Raw genomic sequence first — 23,027 nt, 5'->3', positions numbered from 1 at the left:
TTAAATGCAAAGTGTTCTTAATCAGTGAATATTCAGCAGTTTCTGTTGCCTCTTAAATATCTAGCACTACCCAAAATAATGAGTTACACACTCCTTTTGTTTTCTTTATAAGTCCTTTCTATAAAATCATCAATCCTATCATCTTTTTTTTTTTTTAATGTTTGCAGCAAACCCCTTTCTTTCACACACACCAAAACGAAACCTTTAAATTCTTTATTCTGTTCAGTAGGTTTTTCTCTGATTTTGTAAAACATGTGCTTTTCACTATGTCTGATTGCATTAATGTGCACCCAGCTGATGAATGAAACTGAGATTTAAATTGTCAGTCTACCATTAATAATAGTATGCCATTGCAGGAAACATACATTCTTTGTAAATACATTTCATGAACAGTTGACTATTATAATTCTGGGCAAATTCTCAAGGTTTATATAGGGCACTGCTTTGAACTGAAGAGAGAAATGAGAAGATCATGCTTATGGCTCCACCATGGAGCCGAGACAAGTAACTGCAAGCTTTAGATCTCATACCTTATACATTAACAGTCTAGGCAGAAGAGGATACCTGATTTATTGGTTTTCTCTGCACAATATGTGCTATGAAATGTTCATATGGATAAAGAGAAAACACATGCCTAACTTTTGGACAAAAGCAAGCTGCTTGAATGTCTTGTCTGAAGAGTGTCATTTCATAGATAAATACTAGACAAAAGGGAGCTGTCTTAAAGGAGGTATACAAAATAACTTCCATGTTTTAAAGCCAAGTTTCTTAAATCATTTTGAACAATATTGTTTTATAAATTTGTTCTATATTTTATCTGCATTGACATTTCAAAAGAATCTATTTTTTTTTTGTTGTTGTTTATACAGTTTTCACTTCCCTAAAGTTAATTTCATACATATGCCTCCCAAGAAGCAGTGCATCTTCACAAGGTCTGTGCATACATATTATAGCTGTTAGCTTAGTTTTGTTTGGGACTCCTGACCATGAATGAATGAATGGGACTTAGACTGTTTTGCTTGTTCTTGGAACTGTTTTCCTTCCATTGGGATGCCATGTCCAACTTTAACATAAAAGTTTTTGCTTCATCTTATATTCTATTTTCTCATATTCAGCTTCTCTCTCTTAGAAGTCTGTTTTTCTCTGATGGGAGACAGAAAGGGAATGGATCTAGAAGGGAGGGGATATGAGAAGAAAGGGAGGTACAGAGGGAGGGTTAAACTATAATGAGGATATAGTGTGTGATAGTATAATCAATTCTCAAAAGAATCAATGGCATTTAAAATCATTGCATTTAAATGTTTTTCAGCACTGAACACTAAAATAGACTTATTTTTAATGCAATTTATGGAAAAGACAAAAATTCAATAATTACTAAAGCAACAATATATTGTTTATTTTGTTACAATGATGAATTTTCTCATACTCCTTTAGCATTTGAGGAATTTTTGTAAAGGCTTTAAATAAACGGAAGCAGACATCATTGAATATATCCAACAAAATTCCTCAATAAATATTTTTGAAGTAGAGGGTGATGCACCCATGTGCTGCTCAGTTCTATTCCTCTACTTGGACAGTCCAGCTTCCAGCAGCGAGTTTCCCACCTCAATTAGTTCAATAAAGGCAATCCCAAGGGTTTCCAAAGATGCAAACCTAATTTAGTTAATCCTTCCTGAGATGGTGTTAAATCCAGGTGTTTCTCCTAAATTGGATATGGCTTTTGCAAAACTGATCATTACAAAGGATCATAGGGACCTTGCCTTTAGATCCTTTCTGAATTGAATACTCACGCCCATGAAAAATTCTCAAAACCAGTAGGAGCAAATTCAATTTCTGAAAAAAAAAAAGTGGAAGATTTATTTTATCTGAAATTGATAGACATTTTTTTTTTGTTATTTAAAGAAATAAATCACTTATTCATTTCCCACACTGTATAGATATGGATTTACCTTTGGAGACTTGAAGAATGAGTCAGAATTATAAGTCCTTAGTATCCTATGGGGGCCTTTTAAATTAATGCATAGCTGTGTTTGGAAACATGAATCTCAACAAATTGCTGAAACTAAAAATAAAAATAACATACACTTGCTTTATACATGACTGTATTACCTTATTTAGCAAACATTTTGGAATATTCTTTGAAGAAATTAAGTCTCATATCTATCTATCTATTTCTTCTAGAAGATATTTATACACAATCTCATAGCTCAACATCTGACCTCATATGATTATCTCTAAAACAAAGGAGAGGCAATTCAAGGTGAGTGTAATTTTATGTATATTCCACTTTTCATGAAGGCAAGGCCAGAAAAAGGTAAAAAGCTATTGTCCTTTTTACATCAATAAAATGCCCTTTTCTTGAAACATCTTTTGTGGTGCGATTGTTATTCATGAAAACTGTCACTTTCCTGAAGTCTACTCTGTAATAGGATATGTGAGTGACAGACAGAGGGCCATTATCTTGACAAGGTACATCTTAGCTTGCAAAAAATCAACTTAAAAGGACATCTAAAATAAGAGGAGAAGAATACTATTATTTGGTATTCAATGTTACTTATACCTCCTATGATTCTAAAATACACTTTGAAATTTTACCATTAAATATGCTTTTTTTCTTGCTTACATTTTGCCATGCTATTCAAACAACCCATGATTTAATGGTAATACATTGGGTTGTGATGCTACATATTTAGAATTAGGAGATTTTGTTTCAATATTTTGGTGTTTAAAATATAGTCACTATGATTTTGAATATATTGTTTTTATTCTTCCCCAAGTTATCTTTTCCTTAAAGTATGTTATCAATGTTAATTAAATAGGGATCATAAAAAGTGCTTAACTCATTTTCAGAAAATGTCTTCAAAGCAGTTTCACATCATGGTTTAATATATGTTTGCAATTTTAAGAAAATGCTGTACTTACTTCAGGTTGAGTATATTTTATAATAATGAGTCATTCTACTGAGTTAGTAGGTTGTGTATCATAAAGAAAATTTCTTATAAATTGTTATAGGGAACTTCGTTAGTGACATGTGAGAAAAAAGATTTTCGACAGAAGCCAAAATTCAACTGAAAGATAGCAAGATAGCATCAGTGGAGCAGTTCTGGAGGTAAGTTTTTGTTGTTGTTGTTTTGGCTTTGTTTTGTTTGTTTGTTCTGTTTTGTTTTTTGTTGTTGTTGTTTTTGGTTGTTTTTGTTTGTTTGTTTGTTTGTTTCCCTAAGGTCCTCCTAATGATCAAGAAAGCATGGTCTTTCAGGAAATCAACTGCTGTATATAAACTATTCCAGTGGTGCAGTGATAGGTACAATATTAAAGGAGGAAGCCTTCTTTGTGGGTTGGGGGTTGGAAACAAAAGAGAATAGAGAGAAAAAAGAGGAGGGAGGGAGCAAAGGGGTAAAGTGCAGGGCAGAAGACAACTGTATACTACCAGTTACAGGTGTCAATATTTGTAACAGTAGGAGAAGTTAGAATCTAGTTTCAAGTGGAGGCTATGCATGCATCTCAGCATCCACAACAGTTTGCCTTTGTTTCCTTGAGCTTATCATGAGTACAAACAGTTTCCTGTGCTTCAAGTTGGTGACTGACTCTTCCACAGGATATTTATAAGACAGAAACTAGGTAGACACAGGAAGACCCTGAAGCCACTACTAGGCATAAGGCAGTAACTTACTATTTTTTATCTCCCTTCCATGCTCTAGTAAGATTGCCCTCAACTTCAGTTAGTACACCTGCTAGTATAAATGACTCATTTTACTTGTATGGCCAATAACATTCAAGCATCTTTATATGCTCCTGATCAGTGTGCAATTCTCAGTCTGTTACTCTTATACTTCTCTACTTTGTCAGGCCATTTAAAAATGCTTTGATTTATTACTGATGGTATCAAAAATATTATTTGCCATTATTGAAGAGGTTCAGTTTGTTTCAGGATGGTTACACTTTCCATTGACAGCTGGTTTCCTAGGGCAAAAAGCAGCAGGTGATAAAGTACAATAATATGTGCATATAAGCTCTGGAAGAAGTCTTTTCTCCAAAGAACCAAACCTCCAGCTACTACAGACACAGTGGAAAGAAACTCAAAGTCCATGGTGGGTCATTGCTGTTACTTACATCCTTTGTTTCATTAGCCACTGTTCTCCAAATATTTGCACTGGTAAAAAGTTAATATATAAAGAATATCCTGCCCCACACAATGGCTCTCATTTGTCTCCAAAATATCATTCTATTGTACTAAGGATGCTAGTCAACTTTGGTTGGTGTTATAGTTGAAAAAGAAGATTGATTCCTTAATCACGTGACTATTTCTCCTTTTCTCATAAAGAAATTTCTTGAAGCAACTAAGAATCATATGTAATAATATATTGGTTGATGAGATACTTAGGGAGCTCAAGCTATAAACCTTTAGGCAGTGGTGCTCTTAAGGCCAAGAAAGACAATCCATACCTGGACTGATTCCATTTATAATGAACTGCTGTGGTTCCTTTTCAGTTGGAAGAAGGCCAGTGTAATTGGCTTCACTTTAAATCTTCATTGCTAGTTAGATGGTAGCTAGTTCAACATTGCCAACAGCAGAAGCTTGTGGTTATGAACGCCACAAACATCATTTCTACTACTATAACTACTCCACTAATTAGTTTGTTATGTCATGTGCTGGGAAAACTCAGTTCCAGTTGATGCCAACCAAGTTAAATATTTATTTATTTATTTATTTATTTGCACTACTTCCATTATGTAGAGTCTCTGGATAGCATTTTTTCCCTATAAGTTTCATTCTTCAGTGTCTTTTCATTATCTCTGTTTTACATTGTTCCTTAGACAATTTCAGTAACCTTTTTCTGTGTTCATAAAAGCTAAATATTGTTTCATTGATATATCTGTATATATTTATTTACTATAGGCCACTCAAATCCTGTATAACCTATTATGCTATCTTGTTTATTGGAACTCTCACTGTTGAATGTTAGAATTTTTTATGTAATAACATGCCTTTGGATAACGATCACAAATTTAAATTCATCTATCTAAAAATCAACCTTCAAATTTTCATTCTTATTGGAGGTATATATATGGCCATAATATCAGGTAACATGAAGGTCATGATATAACAGTTGATGGTAATAGATATATTGGTTTCATGTTTGCACAGTTTGGACCCTTAGCCTTAGAGTTACTTATGTTTATTCCCTGGTGAAAATAAACTATGGAGGATGTCTACTAATACCACCTAACTCTGTGACCCCCAACATCAGATATATTCCATCTCTTACACAGGTCACTTACTGACAAGGAGCCAAGCTATCCCTCTATCAAGACCAGAAATTATTTTTAAAGGAGGATTATTTTCTCCTTCAAATTATTACTTGTTCTAATAGATTAGGCAGTGTTGTGATTCTCCTGATTAAGTGTTACAGTTTAGATGTCATTATTCTCATTGGCAATACTGTCTGTGCTGCATCGTTGACTCTCTAAACCACTGTGTAGACAAGAAGTGTTTGTCTTTGTTGTGTGCTCCTTTCGGAAAAAATGAAGTAACTGTATTCTCTTCTGCTTTCTTCTGGGAATGTTAACTTGTTCTTCTATTTGTACCAATGGAGATGAAATACTGAAATGAACAGATTAATAAGAACAATACATACCTTACCATATAGTATCCTGTTATAGCAAATTTATTTTGATATGGTCATAAAAATTAAGCAACCTAAAATGATTTGTTTCCAAACCAAACTAAATGATGCTGTAGAAAATATCAACAAGGTACTTACAGTTTTCCTTATTATGAGGGAATGAGATATTAAGAGAACTATAAACATTAATTACCCAGATCTTTTGTGTATTAACTGAGCAAACTTTCAAATTTCTTTAACCTACTAGTGTTTGACTAACATATCTTCAAAATGAGAATGATATCTCTTAAAATTAGTTGTAACACAAAGAGTTTGTAAATATTAAATCACTCAACAAAAGTAAAATATGAATCTATATTATAGATTGGTTATAGATTGGTGCTTAGCCCAATTGTCATCAGAGAGGCTTCATCCAACACCTGAAATGGATGCAGAGACCCACAGCTAAACATTAGGAAATCCTGTGGATTGTTGGGGGGGGGAGGTGCGTGAAGGATTGCAGGTCCCAGTGGTGTCAGGAGCATCACAAACAACCAACCCACAGAACCAATTAACCTGATATAGAGGCTCACAGAGGCAGAACCAACAGCAAGAGAACCTGTGTTCTCTTGTGTGGGACTGACCTAGACACTCTGCATACATGTCACAGTGTGTAACTTTCTTTTTATGTGGGACTTCTAGCAGTGAGAGTAGGGGATGTCTTTGACTCTATTGCCTGATTTTTGGGACCTATTAGTCCAGCCAGATTGCCCCATCCAACTTTGGTTTGAGGAGGGGATACCTGGTTTTCACTACAACTTGATATAACATGGCTGGCAGATATCCATGGGATGCCCACCTGTATCTGAAGAGAAACAGTAGAGGAGAAATGGATACATTGTGGGTAGAGGTGTGGGGGAGGGGAGATGGAAAGAAAGGAGGGAGGAGAAGATGGTTAGGATATAAAAACAAGAAAATAAATTAATTGAAAATGTGCTTAATAGCATGTCTAAAGATTAATATATATCAAACAGTAATAATTAGTAAATAAATGAAAATGATTATAAAACACTTTAATGAATTACTATTGGTGATATTAATATATTGCCTAAGCAAAAATATTTTATTGTTGATAAAACTTATTACTTAGTTCCTCCAAAAGATTTCTTTTATTTAGATTTGAATTTAGTCTGAGACAAATGTAACCAGTAAGTGTGATTTTGATTCTTTAAAGAATAGATTGGCTTAAATTCAATTCTCCTTTGAATTTATAAGAAAAAATGGCATGGTATTAACTAATGAATAAATTTCATTATCTGCATGATAGATTTGATTGTATTCTGCTTGTAACAGAAAATTCTTAACATTTCAAGAAGCATCTTTATGTTCAAGTAATTTGGTTTTGGGCCACTATAATAGCCCCTCCTACAGTTTAAAACAGTCACATCACTACATAACTTTCAACTTTACAGAGATGCTTTGGTCAGCTGTAATTTCCTACACATTAAAGAAACAAAATACAATAAAATAAAATCCTTTATTCATTTTAAGGAAGAAAATAACTTAATTTTGTGGACAAAGAATATGTACAATCTTTTCATTTTATTTTGCTAATTGCTTTCAGAGATACAGTATGCTTATATTTCACAAAATTAAGTGCATTCCTTGTTTTGCTCATTAAAAGCTTAAAACAATTATGCTAATTAAAACTTGATCAGATGTTTTCTGTAGAGGTCATCTTTTTTAGCATATAAAAAGCCACTAGTTCTTAAGGCTGCTGACACTTTAATTCTTAATAGTTTAAACAAATTTTGCAATAGTTATATACAGTGAAGATTTTTCCAATCTCAGCGATTTTGTCAACTTCGTTTTATGAAGAGTGTCCTTCTGCCCTCTTCATTTGATTCTACCATTTTCTCTCAACTCAAACACTGATACTTATTTCAAGGTCTTTGGGCACTTTCTCCTCTTTTCCACAGTCTTTGTTTGATACAATTGCTAGCTTTCTTTCACAACTGCTCAGGGCCTCCTTCTTCTCATGATCTTATGGACTGAGGTGCTTGAATGTTTCTATATACACATCCCCGTCTGACAGCCTACACATACATACCTTTCTGATTAATTACAAATGTGTATACACCTTCCAACTCTTACCTGTACAAACTCCACACTTCTGAAAAACAAAAACAAAACAGTTTATCTCCAACTAAAGCCTGAAACCGACCCCCAGCTTTTGTCTTTTAATAAATGCCAACTACAGTGTGGAAAGTGTTCATTGCCAGAGCTTGAAATATCTTTGGGCCCCTTTATCTTCTCAAATAGTCAGTCTTCAAACCACTGGGTGCACTTTTAATGAGAACTCTTGGGGAATATTTCTTTTTTAATTTAATTTAATGTTATTTTTATGGACATTTTGCCTGCATGTATGTCTATGCACCTGTGCCAAGAGAGGCTAGGACAGTTCATTGAATCCCCTGGATGTGAAGATACAAAGAGTTGAGAGCTGCCATGTGGGTGCTAGGACTCAAATCTGAGACCTCTAGAAGAACAGTGCTCTGAACAGCTGAGCAATCTCTCCAACCCAGCAATATTCCTTCCTTCAACCTCATTACTGGTAATCTTATGAAAGACACTATCATTCATGGTTTATTACTGATAACCATTCCTTTTTTTTATTTATCTATAATTTTGCAGTCCACCTGCCAGCCTATCATATTTAAATACAAGTTGATTAGTTGATTATGTTACTCAAATCCTTTGTGTGTCTTCTAATCCTGCTCAGAATAGAAGATAAAACATGTATAATAGATTATAATATCTGATCTAGACATCCATACCTGACAGTAAGTGGTAAGTACTCAATATTCACTCAACAACCAAGGCATAAAATAAACAAACAAAAGCAAAAATACAGCCAGGTCACCATATCTATAGATTTCCTATCTGTTAATTCTTAAAATCCTGGATAACATTAAAATGCTGTTTTTGGAATATATACAATTATAGATTTTTTAAATAGTGATTATTCTCTAAACAGCAAATATAATGATCCACTTGTTTATATTATATTAATTAATTTACAGATACTTTAAGGAATATATAAACATATAAATTCTATACTATAGTACATTTGAGTTTAGCAGCCATGAATCTTGATATGGGTATGTGACCTGAACCAGTCACTCATGAGTATATTGTTGAAGGTATTTTTTTCTACTGATACAGAAAAAATAAAAAAGATTTATTTGTACACAAATTTGATGCAGTGAAATAAAATGAAGATTTTTCTTTGTAGAATATATTTAGGATAAGTGGAAATAATCTCCTCTTTTGCCTTTAGCATTTGTTGTTTTTTAATTGTTACACATTTAATTAACTGCATCTTTTTACTCCATCATGGTCCAAATATTTTTCTTTTAAGTTAATCTTAGCTTTTGGGGGGCAGATGCAGGTGGATTTCTGAGCTTAAGGCCAGCTTGGCCTACAGAGTTAGTTGCAGGGCAGCCAGGGCTACACAGAGAAATTCTGAATAAAAAACAATCACCAACAACAACAAAAGAAATAATATTTTATAGTAGTATTACTTTTTAATAATACAGAGTGATTGATGTTGTCCTGGCTGTCATGGAACTCATCCTGTAGACCAGGTTGACTTAGAAGATGATTTTTGATTTTCATTAGTGTTTGTAATGTAGTGGAAAGCAGAGCATTTTTCTGGAAAATATTTATGACATTCTGGATGGTATTTCATAAGTTATCCATGTATAATTAACTATAAAATTGTATCATTAGACTTTATTTATTTAAATTATTGATCAATAGGCACTTCTGTTTTTAATAACAGGATCACTTTTTATCTATTTTATTTTCCACGCTTAAATTTTATTAGTTTATTTATGCTTATGTGTTTGGGTTCTTATTAGTGACATATGTGTGTGAGGGAGCCTGAAAAGGACAATGGAGATCATTGGATCCCTTGGAGCTGGAATTACAGGTAATTTAAGTCACTGAGTTCTCTAGAAGAGCAGCAAATGCTCTGAACTGATAAACCATCTCTCCAATCCTCAAAATCATATTTTTCTCTCTTTTTCTTTACATTAAAAAGAGTTTTCTCATAATATATTCTGATTATTGTCCCCCTCTCCTAACTCCTCCGAGATTCCTCCCACCTCTCTACCAAATCCACTTCCTTTTCTGTTTCCTAGTATAAACAAACAGGTATGTAAAAATGAAAGAAAAAAATCACGAAATAAATACTGACACACACACACATAGCCCTAAAAAGCATCATATAAACAACATATGTATAGGATAAGGGCAAAAAAGCAGCATATAAACAACAGATTATAGGATAAGGAGAGAAAGACAGAGAGAGAGAGAGAGAGAGAGAGACAGAGAGAGAGCAGACAAAAGATTATGAGAAAAAGAAACCTGAAGAATACCAAGAAGTTTGTTTGTGTTGGCCACCTACTGTAGGAATGCAACTTGGCCTTAAGAGTTGTATGTGTACCAAGTAAGCCTTCATTAAAAAAAAATCATTTGAAACTGGCTGTCAATTGGATGTAGCATCTGGCCTAGGGATGAGGACTTCTGTCCATTTCTGTTCTCAGTGATAAAATCACATCAGGTCCAGATGTGTAGAAGCCCTGTGCATGCTTCCAGGATCAATTTTAAAAAACTAAATCAATGTAGTTACACAGAGACTAATCTCAACTTGTTTTAGTAATTTTATCTAGTGTTTAAAACATATAAAACCTCTAGAGTTTAATAATGTATCCAAATTTAAAACTCTCAAATGTTTTCATATTCCAGAATTACTAATGAATGGGAATCTGTGATGTATTTTTACTTATAGACAACAGTTTTTATGTTCTGGCTAATATGTTTTGAAATAAATACATTTTTAAATCATACCTAATTGAAAATAAATTCTATAAAGTTAAATTGAAGTTAGAACTAGGGTCCCTGTTGAATTTCAATATAAGTGGTTAAAATTAGAGTTTTATTTTATATACTTAAAACTAAATTATTTGGCCCCATGGGGTATGTACATCATATTAAATGGAAATGGCTTTTAGTTTCATGTTTCTAAGGTTGTCAGTAAATGTATTCACCAAAGATAGTGGATGATAACTTTTCTTTGATAATGAAAAAACACCTTAGGCAGGAATTATCTTTTCAGATATAAAGTTAATTAACTTATAAAACAACTTTGTAATTACAGAGAAACTAAGAGTGGGCCTATTTCTTTAAATCACCTCTATAGTGATACATTTTAAAGTATTAAGCAATCAACCTCTTTATCTTTTTAGCCATTGACAAGAGTCACATGACAATAGTTAAAATCTTTGTCCATTTCTCTGCACAATTGTCTTGCTTAGCTGGTTATGTCTCTTGCTAAACTGCTATTACTATAGCTTTGGATAGCTGTAAATTTTAAAGATACCCAGGCACTCTGTGCAGTGTCTTTTATTGTGTTCTCATTCTTTTCCTTCCTACCCCTACCTTGTTCTAAAGCTCAGTCTTGTGCTCTGACTAGGAGGATGTAGTCCACTCATTATGATAAATGAGCAGGTTTTGATTATTCCTCCATGACTATGTGTGCTTGGGGTGCTCCTATTGGGATCCTACCCACCATGTTGTGAGCAGTTCAGGTTATACAGTTACCCAGGGAATACCAGTGGAAGATAAGACTGTACAAAGTCTTGTCCCTCTCAGATGACCCTGCAACTATCGGCCACTACCTACTGCTAGCAATCTTTATCCAGGTTACTCTAACAACAGGGTCTGTTTTGTTATGTGAATTGAAACTACCCAATTCAGAACAGCTTAATCCCAGAATCATAAAACAAGAATAGGTATTTTTAATCACTAAAGTTTCTATTAGAAGAGATATAACAGGCAAAACCTTTTTACCTTATTCAGAGGGCTCAACAGCTTTACTCCTTTTACTTTTGCATTGTTACTCAAGGTCAAACTTCTTCTTCCATGTGTTCCTGGGGTTATTAGCCTGTTGCTAGGCACACAGGGTTGTGACTACTTGAGGCTGTTATATGAATCACAAGTAAAAGAAGACATGAGGAACAGACTTCTGCTATAAGGCAAATGTTTCGTAAAGCTCTAAGAACTTTCATTAAATTAGTATTAACATCTATCTTAAACAAGCTTACCCATGTCCATACAGACATTAAATAAATCTGAATCAATCAGTAGAATTTATAATAATTTTAAAAGTTTGGGGAAGATTCAACCTGAAATATCTCATTCTTTTTTCTTTTTTAAGATTGTCATAAGTTACAAATATACAATATAGTTGCAAAATGATAAAGGAACAAAAGCAGCATAAGAAAACATAACTAATTATTTAAAGCCAGGCTTTAGTGGTGCATGCCTTTAATCCCAGCACTCAGGAAGCAGAGGGAGGATCTCTGTGAGTTTGAGTCCAGCCTAGTCTACAGAGCAAGTTCTGGGACAGGCTCCAAAGCAATACAGAGAAACACTGTCTCGAAAAACAAATACAAAAACGAACAAACAAAAAGTTTAATTAGTGGGGATTGCAAAAGTGATATCAAGGGCCATACTGTAAACTCATGGGATGAACACAATGAAGTTATCTCCTAGAGGAATGGAGAAATATCTAAACAATTAGGAATACTTCCTTATTATTGAAGAAGACCTAGGTTAAATTCAAAGCACCCATATGGTAACTAACAACTATCCATAATTCCAGTTCTAGGGGTCTGGTGCCCTCTTTGACTCCTACAGGCATCAGTCACATGTGTCATATACTGACGTTCTTCTTTACTAGTTGGTTACAGAGTTACAAGTATCTATCTATATCTATCTATCTGTATGTATATATGTATACAGATGATGTTATATAATACTAAAAGCATACAATAAAATAAGTAAATCTTAAAATAAACAGTCTTCTAATGTCTGCTTCGTATTATGCATGGATTTGACCAGGAAGTAAGTAATGACACCTACTCACTGTTGGCAATCTTGTGCTGTAATGAATACTGAGTTCAAGTTCATCTAGTAATACTAAAACGGTGAAGTGGCATTCAATTACACACGCTGGGACTAACAGATAGAATGAAAGGATTGCTATACCTGATTCAGGGATTTTGATAAGGCATGACAGAAGAGGTATTGTTTAAAATGTTACTTTCATTGTTTAATCTCCAAAGCACTTTTAAAGCAAAGCCCCCCCATTAATATCATCAGTAGATATTTCCAAAATTGAGGAAATATCCAATAAACCTAAATGAACCTTTCCTTGAAGTTTAGTTTATTCCAAAACACTTCTCCTTTGTGCACTGCTTCCTGGGCTCATACCCCTCTGTTTACAATTTCTATTTAACTCAGGAAGGAGGTTTGACGATTATGCAGAACAGCAAAGAGTATTATATGAGTGGTTTGGAAGTAGTAATAAAATCCTGACCCTCTACGTTTTCAAATTGCACTTGAATAAAACGTAAAGATAACTTTTTTATTTCCAGAAATGACACATTCATGATATGTATTAAATGTCTTTTGAAACTGTTGTAAGGTGCAAGTCATCCACAAAAACAAGTAAAACATATAGCTTTATTTATGTAGTCTTACAGCCAATGTTATTGCTCCAATACATTTTAAATGTATAACCTGAAGAGTTTAAGCCTTAACTCTCCTAGATCAAACTGGGATTTTCTTAAGTGGGAGGCTTCAGCCAAGCTGGAGAAAGAAGGCTGGAGGGGGTGGGAGTAAGAAAAGCAGGGAAGGGAAATGAGGAAAGGGAGAGAAGAAAGGTAGAGGATGAATGTCGCAAGCATGTGGGCATCACTGTCTAGACTGTAACAAAGAGGTGACTGTGGTGTTTTTGGAGTGTGTTGGGGGGGGTGGGAGTTGTGGGAGGGAGAGCTGTGGACTTATTGATGCTGACCACAGGCCCATAGCATTACCTAAGTTGACACTGGAATTAGGCGCACCTGATCCTGTGCTAGGCAGGCACACAGTTTCCTGAGAGAGGCCACAGGTTCTCAGGTGTGCTGAATCAGTTTTCTAGAGGAAGGGAAGGGTCCCATCTACTGGAGATTTAGTTTAATCCTAAGGTTTCTGGCTGTTGAGGGAAGGATGTGTGAGCTCAGTGAGGGAAAAGACCTCTCTCAGCTATCAGCAGCAGGATTTGCAGGTATGCAAGGGCGGAGAAGCATCATTTAGTGCTGTCAAATCTTAACCTGGGCCCCAGGTGCTCGCCGACTCCAGTGGAGCTAGCTGCCTCCGCGCTCCACAGTGTTCTCTGGAAGCTGTGGCTAGAAAGCCGGTCCAGCGTGGGGATTCTCTTCCTCCCTCCACACAACGTACCTGGCCTGGGCTGCAGGACCCACATTCTTGGGGAACCCTTCTCTCAGGGACCGATCCATACTGGGTTGCCTCTGCTCGCTGCTGCTGCCGCGCCTGCCTCGCTGCGATCCCACCAGTTCATGGAGGAATTCTCCCATTGCCCGCCCGCTCTGGGCGACTTTGACTCCGGAGTATCTGGCCTGGCGCCTGCTGGGTGAGCTCAGAGGGGAACGGTCTCCGTGCCGGTTGGAGATTACCCGAGAAAAGAGGATCCCCTAGTCCCAGAGCTGCAAATCGATTTCTCCGTCTGCGTCTTCGTTCTCCACCCCTTCCTTCTAGCCTCTGGGTTTGTTTATATAGCATCTGGAAGCCTGAAGGCAGTGGTCACCCTCTCCTGGCGACTCGCCCTCCTCTCCTGGCCTCTAGGCTCCCGCACGTGGTAGGCACCAGTTTAGTCGCCAGCAGGCAGGCAACAGCCAGCGGGAGGCGGACGCCTGGGTGCCAGCGCCACGCGCGTTCTCGCCATTCTCACTCATCCTCCGCGCGCCCTCTCCCACTTGCCTCTAAAGCCGGGTCACACTTGGCATTTGCAGCCCGCCATCCGTCCCTGGACTTGAAAAGGAGATCGGAAATACTGCCCTGGAGGTGCGGGTGATGCTTCGCTGGGTTCGTTCAGTTGCTGGAAAGAATGGTAACATGAACAGTGGAGCGTGAGAGCGTCAGCAGAGGAAGGGGACAAGATTGATGGGCAGAGGAAACACTTCTCTGAGTATCCTATTCCCTGGACTGCACGACTAAGGGATGTCTTTGCTCCTGCACTTCCTGGCTGGACTCTGCTGACATCTGTAGCCTCCTTTAGCCAGGTCCCCAGGTCGCCTAAATGCTGCCTGCAGAGGAGTGGTCTGACAGCGCATGAGGATCCAGGAGTTTGTGAACCCTTTTTCAAACATAGTTCTGACCTGGTTATGGTGTCCCTGGATTCTGCCTGGCAAGCTGGCTCCAGAGGGAGTTGAACTTGAGTTCAGGTGGGTTATCCCAAGGCAAGTAAAGGAAGAGCTGTTTGGTGAAAATAAGGGAGGTGATGTTCCAATGTCAAAAGTGGACACTTTTCTTCCAGACACTTGACTGGACCAAGCCACTCCCTCCCATTCAGTTCTCCCTCTTAATCTCCAACTCTACATCCCAGACCTCCCACACTAAGGGCGGGGGATGGTGGACAAACAGCTACAGCAAAACACCTCCTATTTACTGACATTTCTAGCATGCTCTGACTTCCTCATAACTTATCATTATTCTATGAAACGATCGTATTTACTCCACTGCTTTTTATTAATGGAGGTCAATAGACTTAATGATTTCCTCAGTTGAGTCATTTATTTCTAAGCCAATAGATAATGCCGTCGTCATAATTTTCTGGAGAAAAGTAACTGTGCATTTGTTCTGCAGATGGCCAACTCCCTCTGAACCCTGCAGATTGGTGCTGAGCAAGCAACAAAACTTTGTAGCATCCTCTCAGCTTCTGGGGGCTTCCCAGGAGAGAGAAAAGGACTTTGGCATTAAATACAAGAAGCAGGCAGGGAGACCTCTCTAACTTTTCTCCACTTTTACCATTTGCAATGAAGAGGAAACAGAAGAGATTTCTGCAAATTACTTTGTTATTCACCGTGGCTTTAATTTTCCTGCCCAATATTGGTCTCTGGTCTTTGTACAAGGATAAACACCTAGTGAAACCTGCAGAACCTGCTGAGCATCAGGTAAGTACCAGCCAGGGCAAGGGTGGCAGGGGTTAGGTGTGCACCTAGCCTTAGGGGCACATAGGAGAAAAGTATAGGAGTTTCTTCCAAGTTCTCATAGAAGGGATTGTACAGATTTCAGGATACTTTGGGCTTTGAGCAGGTCCTGGTTCCCATCCAATGACATGGTTAATGGAACATAAAATGAGAAAGAAGAACCTGAGGTCAAGAAGAAAAGGTATACTTTTCCAATTGGTCATAGATTGGTTTTTGACTTGATGGGGGAGGAAGGCAACTGCTCTTTTGTGGGAGGAAGAAGTGGGTTTAATACAAGTTCAATTCCAGTGAATGGATTTTGCCTTCTGTCTTGTGTGTATGTCTATATTAAGTACATCTGGCCAACTAAGTCATTCAAATTTTAACGTGGTTTTCAAAAACCAATTCATTGTTTGCTGTATTTTTTAATTCTGTTTTCTACTGGGGAAACTTAAAGTCTGTATTTTATCTTCCCTTTTGCTGTTGTGGTATGGTAGTCTGTAGAGGCAACTGTTAAGAATGTATATGCAATTTCCCCCCATATTTGTTGCTAAAAGGATTTCTTTATGTGATAAACAACATTCAGTGTGATATTTTGCTTTTCATCTACTTAACATGTAACCATTAGAATGCATATGTTTGCAACATGACTTAATGCCATGCCTAAGTAACTTTCATAGACAATAAGGATGTCAAGGATCTTTCACAAAATGCTGATGAAATCAATACTGATGGTTAGTAAATACAGCTTGTATTAAAAGAAAGTTTGAGCAAGGAATTTCATCTCACCTCAGGAAAACAATATACTTTCCAATCACTACCATATCCTTAATTTCATGTACTTTTCTTACATAGAAGAGACTAAGCAATCCACTTCTGGGCAATAGCAATATGTATTAATGGTAATTGATTATTTGTTCCTAGAGTTAGCAAAATTTAATATGTTTAATCAGTGAGTGGATAGTTGTAGATTACATGATCTGATGTTTTTCATTATGAGAAATCATTACCAGTTTTTGAACTTAAAAAAAAAAAAAACAATATGCTTTGGATTTTTAGGGCACTGGGATTTTCAGGAAAAATGTTGATATAATTTCATTTAGTTGTTGATCTTGATCATAGTTTCTAGTCAGAATTTAGTTTCAGATTGAAATACTATGGGTTTTCTCATACCAATAAATCCAGAGGGGACTGAAACTTTGGCTGTGAACTCCCCAACATATATAGTCTTTTATTCACAACAGAGTAATGTCAAAAGTTGTAGTCAATATTTTACTATCAAAACTGCCACAAAATTAGGAAAAATAAGTAGAAAATACTTTGTTATTGACTAATTAGTAAGTAATGCAATCTGAAGAATTTGCTGTGATAGTTAATATGAAACTCGAATTGAATAATCTTACTAATGAGACCTTAACAACTTTTAACTTTGGCTATTGATTTTGAGGCTTAATGAGAAAGCCGTTTGTCCATTAGCATAAAAATGTTATATTTCAGCTGTGAATCATCCTAATCTTCAGAGCAGTTTGCCTGTTTTTGTATCTTGTGACATGAAACTAATAATTTATTTTCAGTAACAAAATGATGGATCTGATTGTTTTAAGTGGTAGGAGAGCAGTCAGTTGTACTTTATGAAAGTTTATTGCAACATAGAGAAAAATGTTGATACTACTAACTTAGATCCTGAAATATAAAAATCCATTGGAAAAGTTTTGAAAATTGTATAGGATGAAAAGATACTGATAAGCTTATGATAAATATTCCTATGTACTTTGTCACTTCTATCCAAATAACAGTTTGACAATTTCCACTTTCTTACAGATTAAAAAAAATGAAATGGAGTGTTCACACCATTATGTAATTTTTGGATGGGTAAAAGTTAAGTCATTAGTAAGTTTGGCAGTATAAAAACAATTTGTGATGACATATACCTTATGTTGTGATATTAGAATGTATTATTTTGCAAGTGTGTCTATATTTCAATACTAGTTATTTATATGCTATTTCCAGTAAAAACAGGGTTTCAATGACTGATGTAAACTGTTATTTAAATTCAGAAATTTATTTTCAAAACACATTTTCAGAAATCATGTGTTACTACTTTTATCTTGATGTAAAATGCTGAGGATGAAAGTGGTATACAAATGACAGCAACGACAGCAATAAATACCGAAGCTATTCAGAACACATCACATGCTGATAAGTGGCAGTATATTGTCACAGCTGTTGTGTGTGAAACAACCAGTGTTTCATGTTCACAAGGGTTGAAAACTCTACATGGGTTTAAATAAGTATATCATTACACTTAGTAGCCAGGAAATACCTCAAGATAAAAAAGTTATAAATCATGAAATAATTGGAATCTTTCTCAAATATCCAGTTTATTTATTTATTTTTTTACTTTCTTCTCTTTTTGGCCAGATTACATCACTAATACTCTTTCTACCCAGTGTCTAATTTAAATTGTATTTATTTTGCAATGTGGGAGTATTTGAAAGAAGGTAATATATAAGACAGTGGAAAACTTTTCATCTTTTTGAAGTTTAATATTTATAATATTCCACAATATTATTACAAATTGCTTATGCTTATAGTACTTTTATCTTAAATACAGTATTTATCATTATTATGCTTAATACCAATGAGGAAGTAATAATGTATAAGAATTCTCAAATTCTTTTTTGTGGGTTTTGTGGGTTCCCTTTCTTGATTATAAATTCAAGTAAGACTGATAAAGCAGTATTGATAACAACGCAAGCAAGTGTACATTTCAAGTTTGAAATCAAATATATAAAATTAATCTTTTCCATTTTTTAGGATTTGAGGTGTTTACTTATGTTTTTTGAATTATTATGATTATATGCTATTTTCAGTTGACTTAATATGCTCATTTTCTCTTTTCATTATTATTGAAACTGTTTATTGATTGTAAAAATATTTAGATGGTAGTGATTGATAAGATTCTTGGGTGCTAAATCTTAATTTTCTCTTCATCTTCAAATATGTGAAGATGTGGTCAAAATTGTGCTGGGTTTTCTGAAGATGAGAAAACCAAAACAAACCAATAGCACAACAAAAGTTCCCAAAATAGATAATCATATTGCTCATGTGGGCTTTTTCATTTTATTTAATTTCAGAATTTATGTTTATACCATAGATCTGTCATGTTTGACATACAATGAGATGCATAAAGTCCCAAGAGATTTCCATCTTGGATGTGGAATTTCTGTGAGGGAATCCCCATTTCCTAGGTGACTACATGACATCTGATGCTTCACTTCACTCCTCCATCCCCCAAAAATCCTTTCTTGAAACAGATACTGAAGCATCTTCAACTTTTCCTAGTTCATCCAACATAAATCATGTCATCATTTAGGGGTAGTCTTTGCGTTGACAATGAATATTATTTTTTTCAATAGTGTGTATGTATATGTATTGATTTTTATTTTTTAATATAAACAAACCAGATAATTAGTACTTAGCTTGTAGAAACTGTTTCATGTTATCATTTGTTATGTTAATTACTAAAGCTGAGCAAAATATGTGTTCTTTCCACATAAAACTTTTTTAGATAGTGGAAATGCTGAAAATAGCAAATGAAAATTAATAGTTTTCGCTTTGCACCAGAATAGTCCACTCTTAACATGATACACGTGGAATGATCCGGCCTGTTCTTAATTAGGTTTAATTGTGGATTTTAAAGTAGAGATTGAGAGGAGCTTTTTAAAAAATTATTGAAATTTCATCCAAAATCACTGTAGTTGTTGGTACCAAACATACAACTGTAGCAAGTGTTTCAGTTATTTCATATGTCACAGCAGATCACTACATGGTGAGTCCATCATATCTCCCTATGTGAGATGATGTGATGTAATGTGTTCTGCTACCAATCTAATACAAAAAAGCAAACAATAAGGGAACAATAAAATAGGTTTTTTTTCCTTCATCTCATTTTTGAGTTACACACACTATGCTGAATCAGTTACCCTCAAATAAGTTGTAAGAACTGAGATAAGCTGGAATATACAGAGAAACTATGATATAAGCTGGAATATACAGAGAAACTATGAGAAAGACTGAGTAATTTAAGATGTCTGCAGAAGCACACTGAGTAAATTGTTAGGAGTAACCATGACAACCTAACTTTTAGAAAATTTTCATTCAAGTCTCTTCATGAATATGATATGCCAATGAAGATCATCAAGGGAAAATCTAGACTCATCTTACAGCAAAAGTTGAGAATTAAATAAGAATAAAATCCCCTCAACTAAAATCATGTGTGGAAAGAGATATGGGCACGTTGGTGATGCAATTTGTGTTTACTTGATTGGTTTGCTGACTGTGAAGAGACTGAGAAAAACATATTCAGGATCTTGGAAGCCCTATGAAAGGATGAGGTTGTGGTCTTCCTCTATGTGTGTGTGTGTGTGCATGTTTACAGTAGTAACACACATGTAGGGTAATTTCAGAGGACAGCAATAAAGAAAAAGATACACCAGCCTTAGCCAGCTATTGGTTAATCTGTACTTGTCACTCTATAAAGTTCTGGATTTCAAGTTGTTTCTCATGTGGAATTGTTATGCTGGCATGACAGCATAAAAGAGAAAATACAAATCATGCCTATGATGGACAACATGCTCTAGATATGTTTAAATTTTATAAAGCGATCCTGAAAAGGATCCATGTCATTTCTTCCACCATTCTCTGTTAATATAATAATGTCTGTTTGTAATAAATTCCCAGTGTGGTAGCTGAAAGAGGATAAAAGTATATTAAGGTTTTACTTCCAGTATCATTATTAATGAATGAGAAATGGATTAGTAATAATCTAAATTGAAATGTATAATTTTCTCACATTCACCTATCAGCATGCATATATGTTCAGACATACAACCACACACGTGATCTCACTATGAAACATTTCATATATTCAATTAGTTAATTTTCTACCACATTTAACTACTGAAATTTCTTCTTTTTCCATAGCTTTGAATCCATAATAAGTTGTTATTCAAACCAGAAGCACCATTTAGACATTGTTAATAAAATTCTAGGATGTCATGAGAAAGGAATAGAAAATACATCTGTTTCTGGATATGATAAGGATATCTATCTTTATCAAAAGAGAAAAAAAAATCACAAAATAGATTAAGATGCTAGAGCTGCACACATTATAAATAGGAAAACTCAAGTTTTCCATCTACTGGATTCCATCAAGTGGGCTGTCAGCTACCAATTGTTGTAACCATTGTTGTTATCTCAGTGAGGGCCAGTAACATTGATTTTAACTCATTTCAAGAATCCCAATTCTCAAGGAATAATATCTGAGTTTTTGGAGTCTAGAAAGCCAGAGGCAATTATGTAATACTTTTGAATGTTTTTATCATATTAAAATTATCAAATTATGCCAGGTGGTGGTGGTACAACTCTGTAATCTCAGCACTCAGGAAGCAGAGTCAGGCAGAGCTCTGTGAGTTTGAGGCCAGCCTGTTCTACAGAGCAAGTTCCAGGACAGCTTGCAAAGCTAAGGAGAAATTCTATCTCAAAAAGCCTATATGTATGTATGTATGTATGTATGTATGTATGTATGTATATAAACAAATTACAAGGTTGTCATCTAAGTTTAAATGACATGGGTATTATTTCTCCTCCTTTTTGATATTTTCCTAGTAGTAGAGTATAAATGAACTTAAAAGGGGAGTAGTAACCAGTTTCCATAGAATTTTTTTTCTCTTTTACTAGGGCATTATGTAAGCTTTGGAATCAATTCATGTGGGTTCAAATTCTGGTTGCTTAAATTTAGCAGTTTGTGTCTTTTGATATTTCATGGATCTTCCTTAGACCAACGCTTTTTATGAGAAAACTGGGTGTTTTGATACTTTTCTTGTAATGATACAGTTAGGATTAAATGCTTAGCATACTGAAGAGCATAGAAGCAGGCACAGGGGTATAGACTATTATTATTCATATTTTGACTATTTATAAGCAATCAGTGCCTTTAGCAAGGTAATTAGTGTCTGTATAGAAAATGTTTACACATGTTTTCTCCCTGTCAAGATGAAGTAGAAGAGCAATGCCATTGGAGGGGTAAATCTGTTATAGAGCATTATTAAATAAACAAAACAAGACATTTTCATTGTTTTGTCTAACACTCAAGTACAAGTTGTTGACATTTTATTGTTTATCACAAAACATTCACTGAAATTCTCTTTAGCACATTGTTCTGGAATAATTTAAAAGTGCATGTTTTCTGTAGAAAATTTAGAGAGAGAGAGAAAGAGAGAGAGAGAAAGTGAGGAAAGTAACCCATTTTCCTTTAAAAATAAAGGGTGTATCTCATACTCAGGTGTCCCTTCCATGTTAATTACTAATAAGAACTCAAGAAATTCCCATGATAATTATTACTAATTCATGAACTATGTTTCAATTTTCTCTTTAACTTTTGGTCATAGAAAAAATTACATCGTTTGATAGAAATAAATTAAAAATAATGTTAGAAACTATCAGCATGCTACAGCTACTTTATAAAATTATTATTATCAGAGGTAGAGGATGGATAAAACCTTCTCCATTCTGCTCATCCTTAGTTTTGTAAACAGCTAATCAGAAGTACAAGTAGCATTTAAAGAACAAAGAAAAGTCATTCCACTGAAATTATTTTACCAAGTAAGCCACACTAAGAAAGGTAGAGAATAACAGTGTCTCAGCCCAATGGCCCTGTAACAATCAAAGATAACCTGGAGTCCCACTCACCTAAGCAAATTATGTGGTACTAGAATTTATGTCAGGTGAGTTCATACACTTTTAAGTTCAAACATCAGACACTTCCTGAAGAGGGAGTTTCTGTCCAGCCATGTCTTGCCACCAAATAAACACACAGAGGCTTATATTAATTAAAAACTGCTTGGTCAATGGCTCAAGCTTCTTATCAGCTAGGTCCCTCTTAGTTATTAACCCATTTCTATTAAACTGTGAATTGCAACAAGGCTGTGGCTTACACATATTGTTCCAGCATGTTACTCCTTCAGCAGCTACATAGCAACTCTCTAGAAGCCCTTCTCTGTGCTCTTCTTCACAGCCTTCTCCTAGTCTAGTAGCCCCACCTATATTTCCTGCCTGGTTATATCCTGCCCGCCCATTGGTTGAAACAGCTTTATTCATCAACCAATAAGAGAAACATATATTCACAGCATACAAAGGGACATCCCCCATCAACTTCCCTTGCAAACATAAATCACTTGGCACAAGTTACCATCTTGAATTTCAATTTGATAGTTTGAAGACTTAGAGATTACTTCATTCATTAAGGTGAAATTTGGAAAATTAA

General features: G+C 35.2%; 1 protein-coding gene across 1 annotated transcript in view; it reads left to right on the top strand.

Annotated features, from left to right (window-relative positions):
- Positions 1-14,332: 14,332 nt before the first annotated feature.
- Positions 14,333-23,027, top strand: part of Galntl6 (polypeptide N-acetylgalactosaminyltransferase like 6) — a 1,089,910-nt gene continuing 1,081,215 nt past the window's right edge. The window contains exon 1 of the mRNA XM_051182453.1: positions 14,333-15,685. Coding sequence (XP_051038410.1) covers positions 15,548-15,685 — 138 coding nt within the window. The 5' untranslated portion in view covers positions 14,333-15,547. The remainder of the gene's footprint in view (positions 15,686-23,027) is intronic.

The sequence above is a fragment of the Phodopus roborovskii genome, unplaced genomic scaffold, assembly GCF_943737965.1.
Source record: "Phodopus roborovskii unplaced genomic scaffold, PHOROB, whole genome shotgun sequence".
Classification (NCBI taxonomy): domain Eukaryota; kingdom Metazoa; phylum Chordata; class Mammalia; order Rodentia; family Cricetidae; genus Phodopus; species Phodopus roborovskii.
Note: the sequence above shows the minus strand (reverse complement) of the source record. Positions and strands in the feature narration are given on the sequence as shown.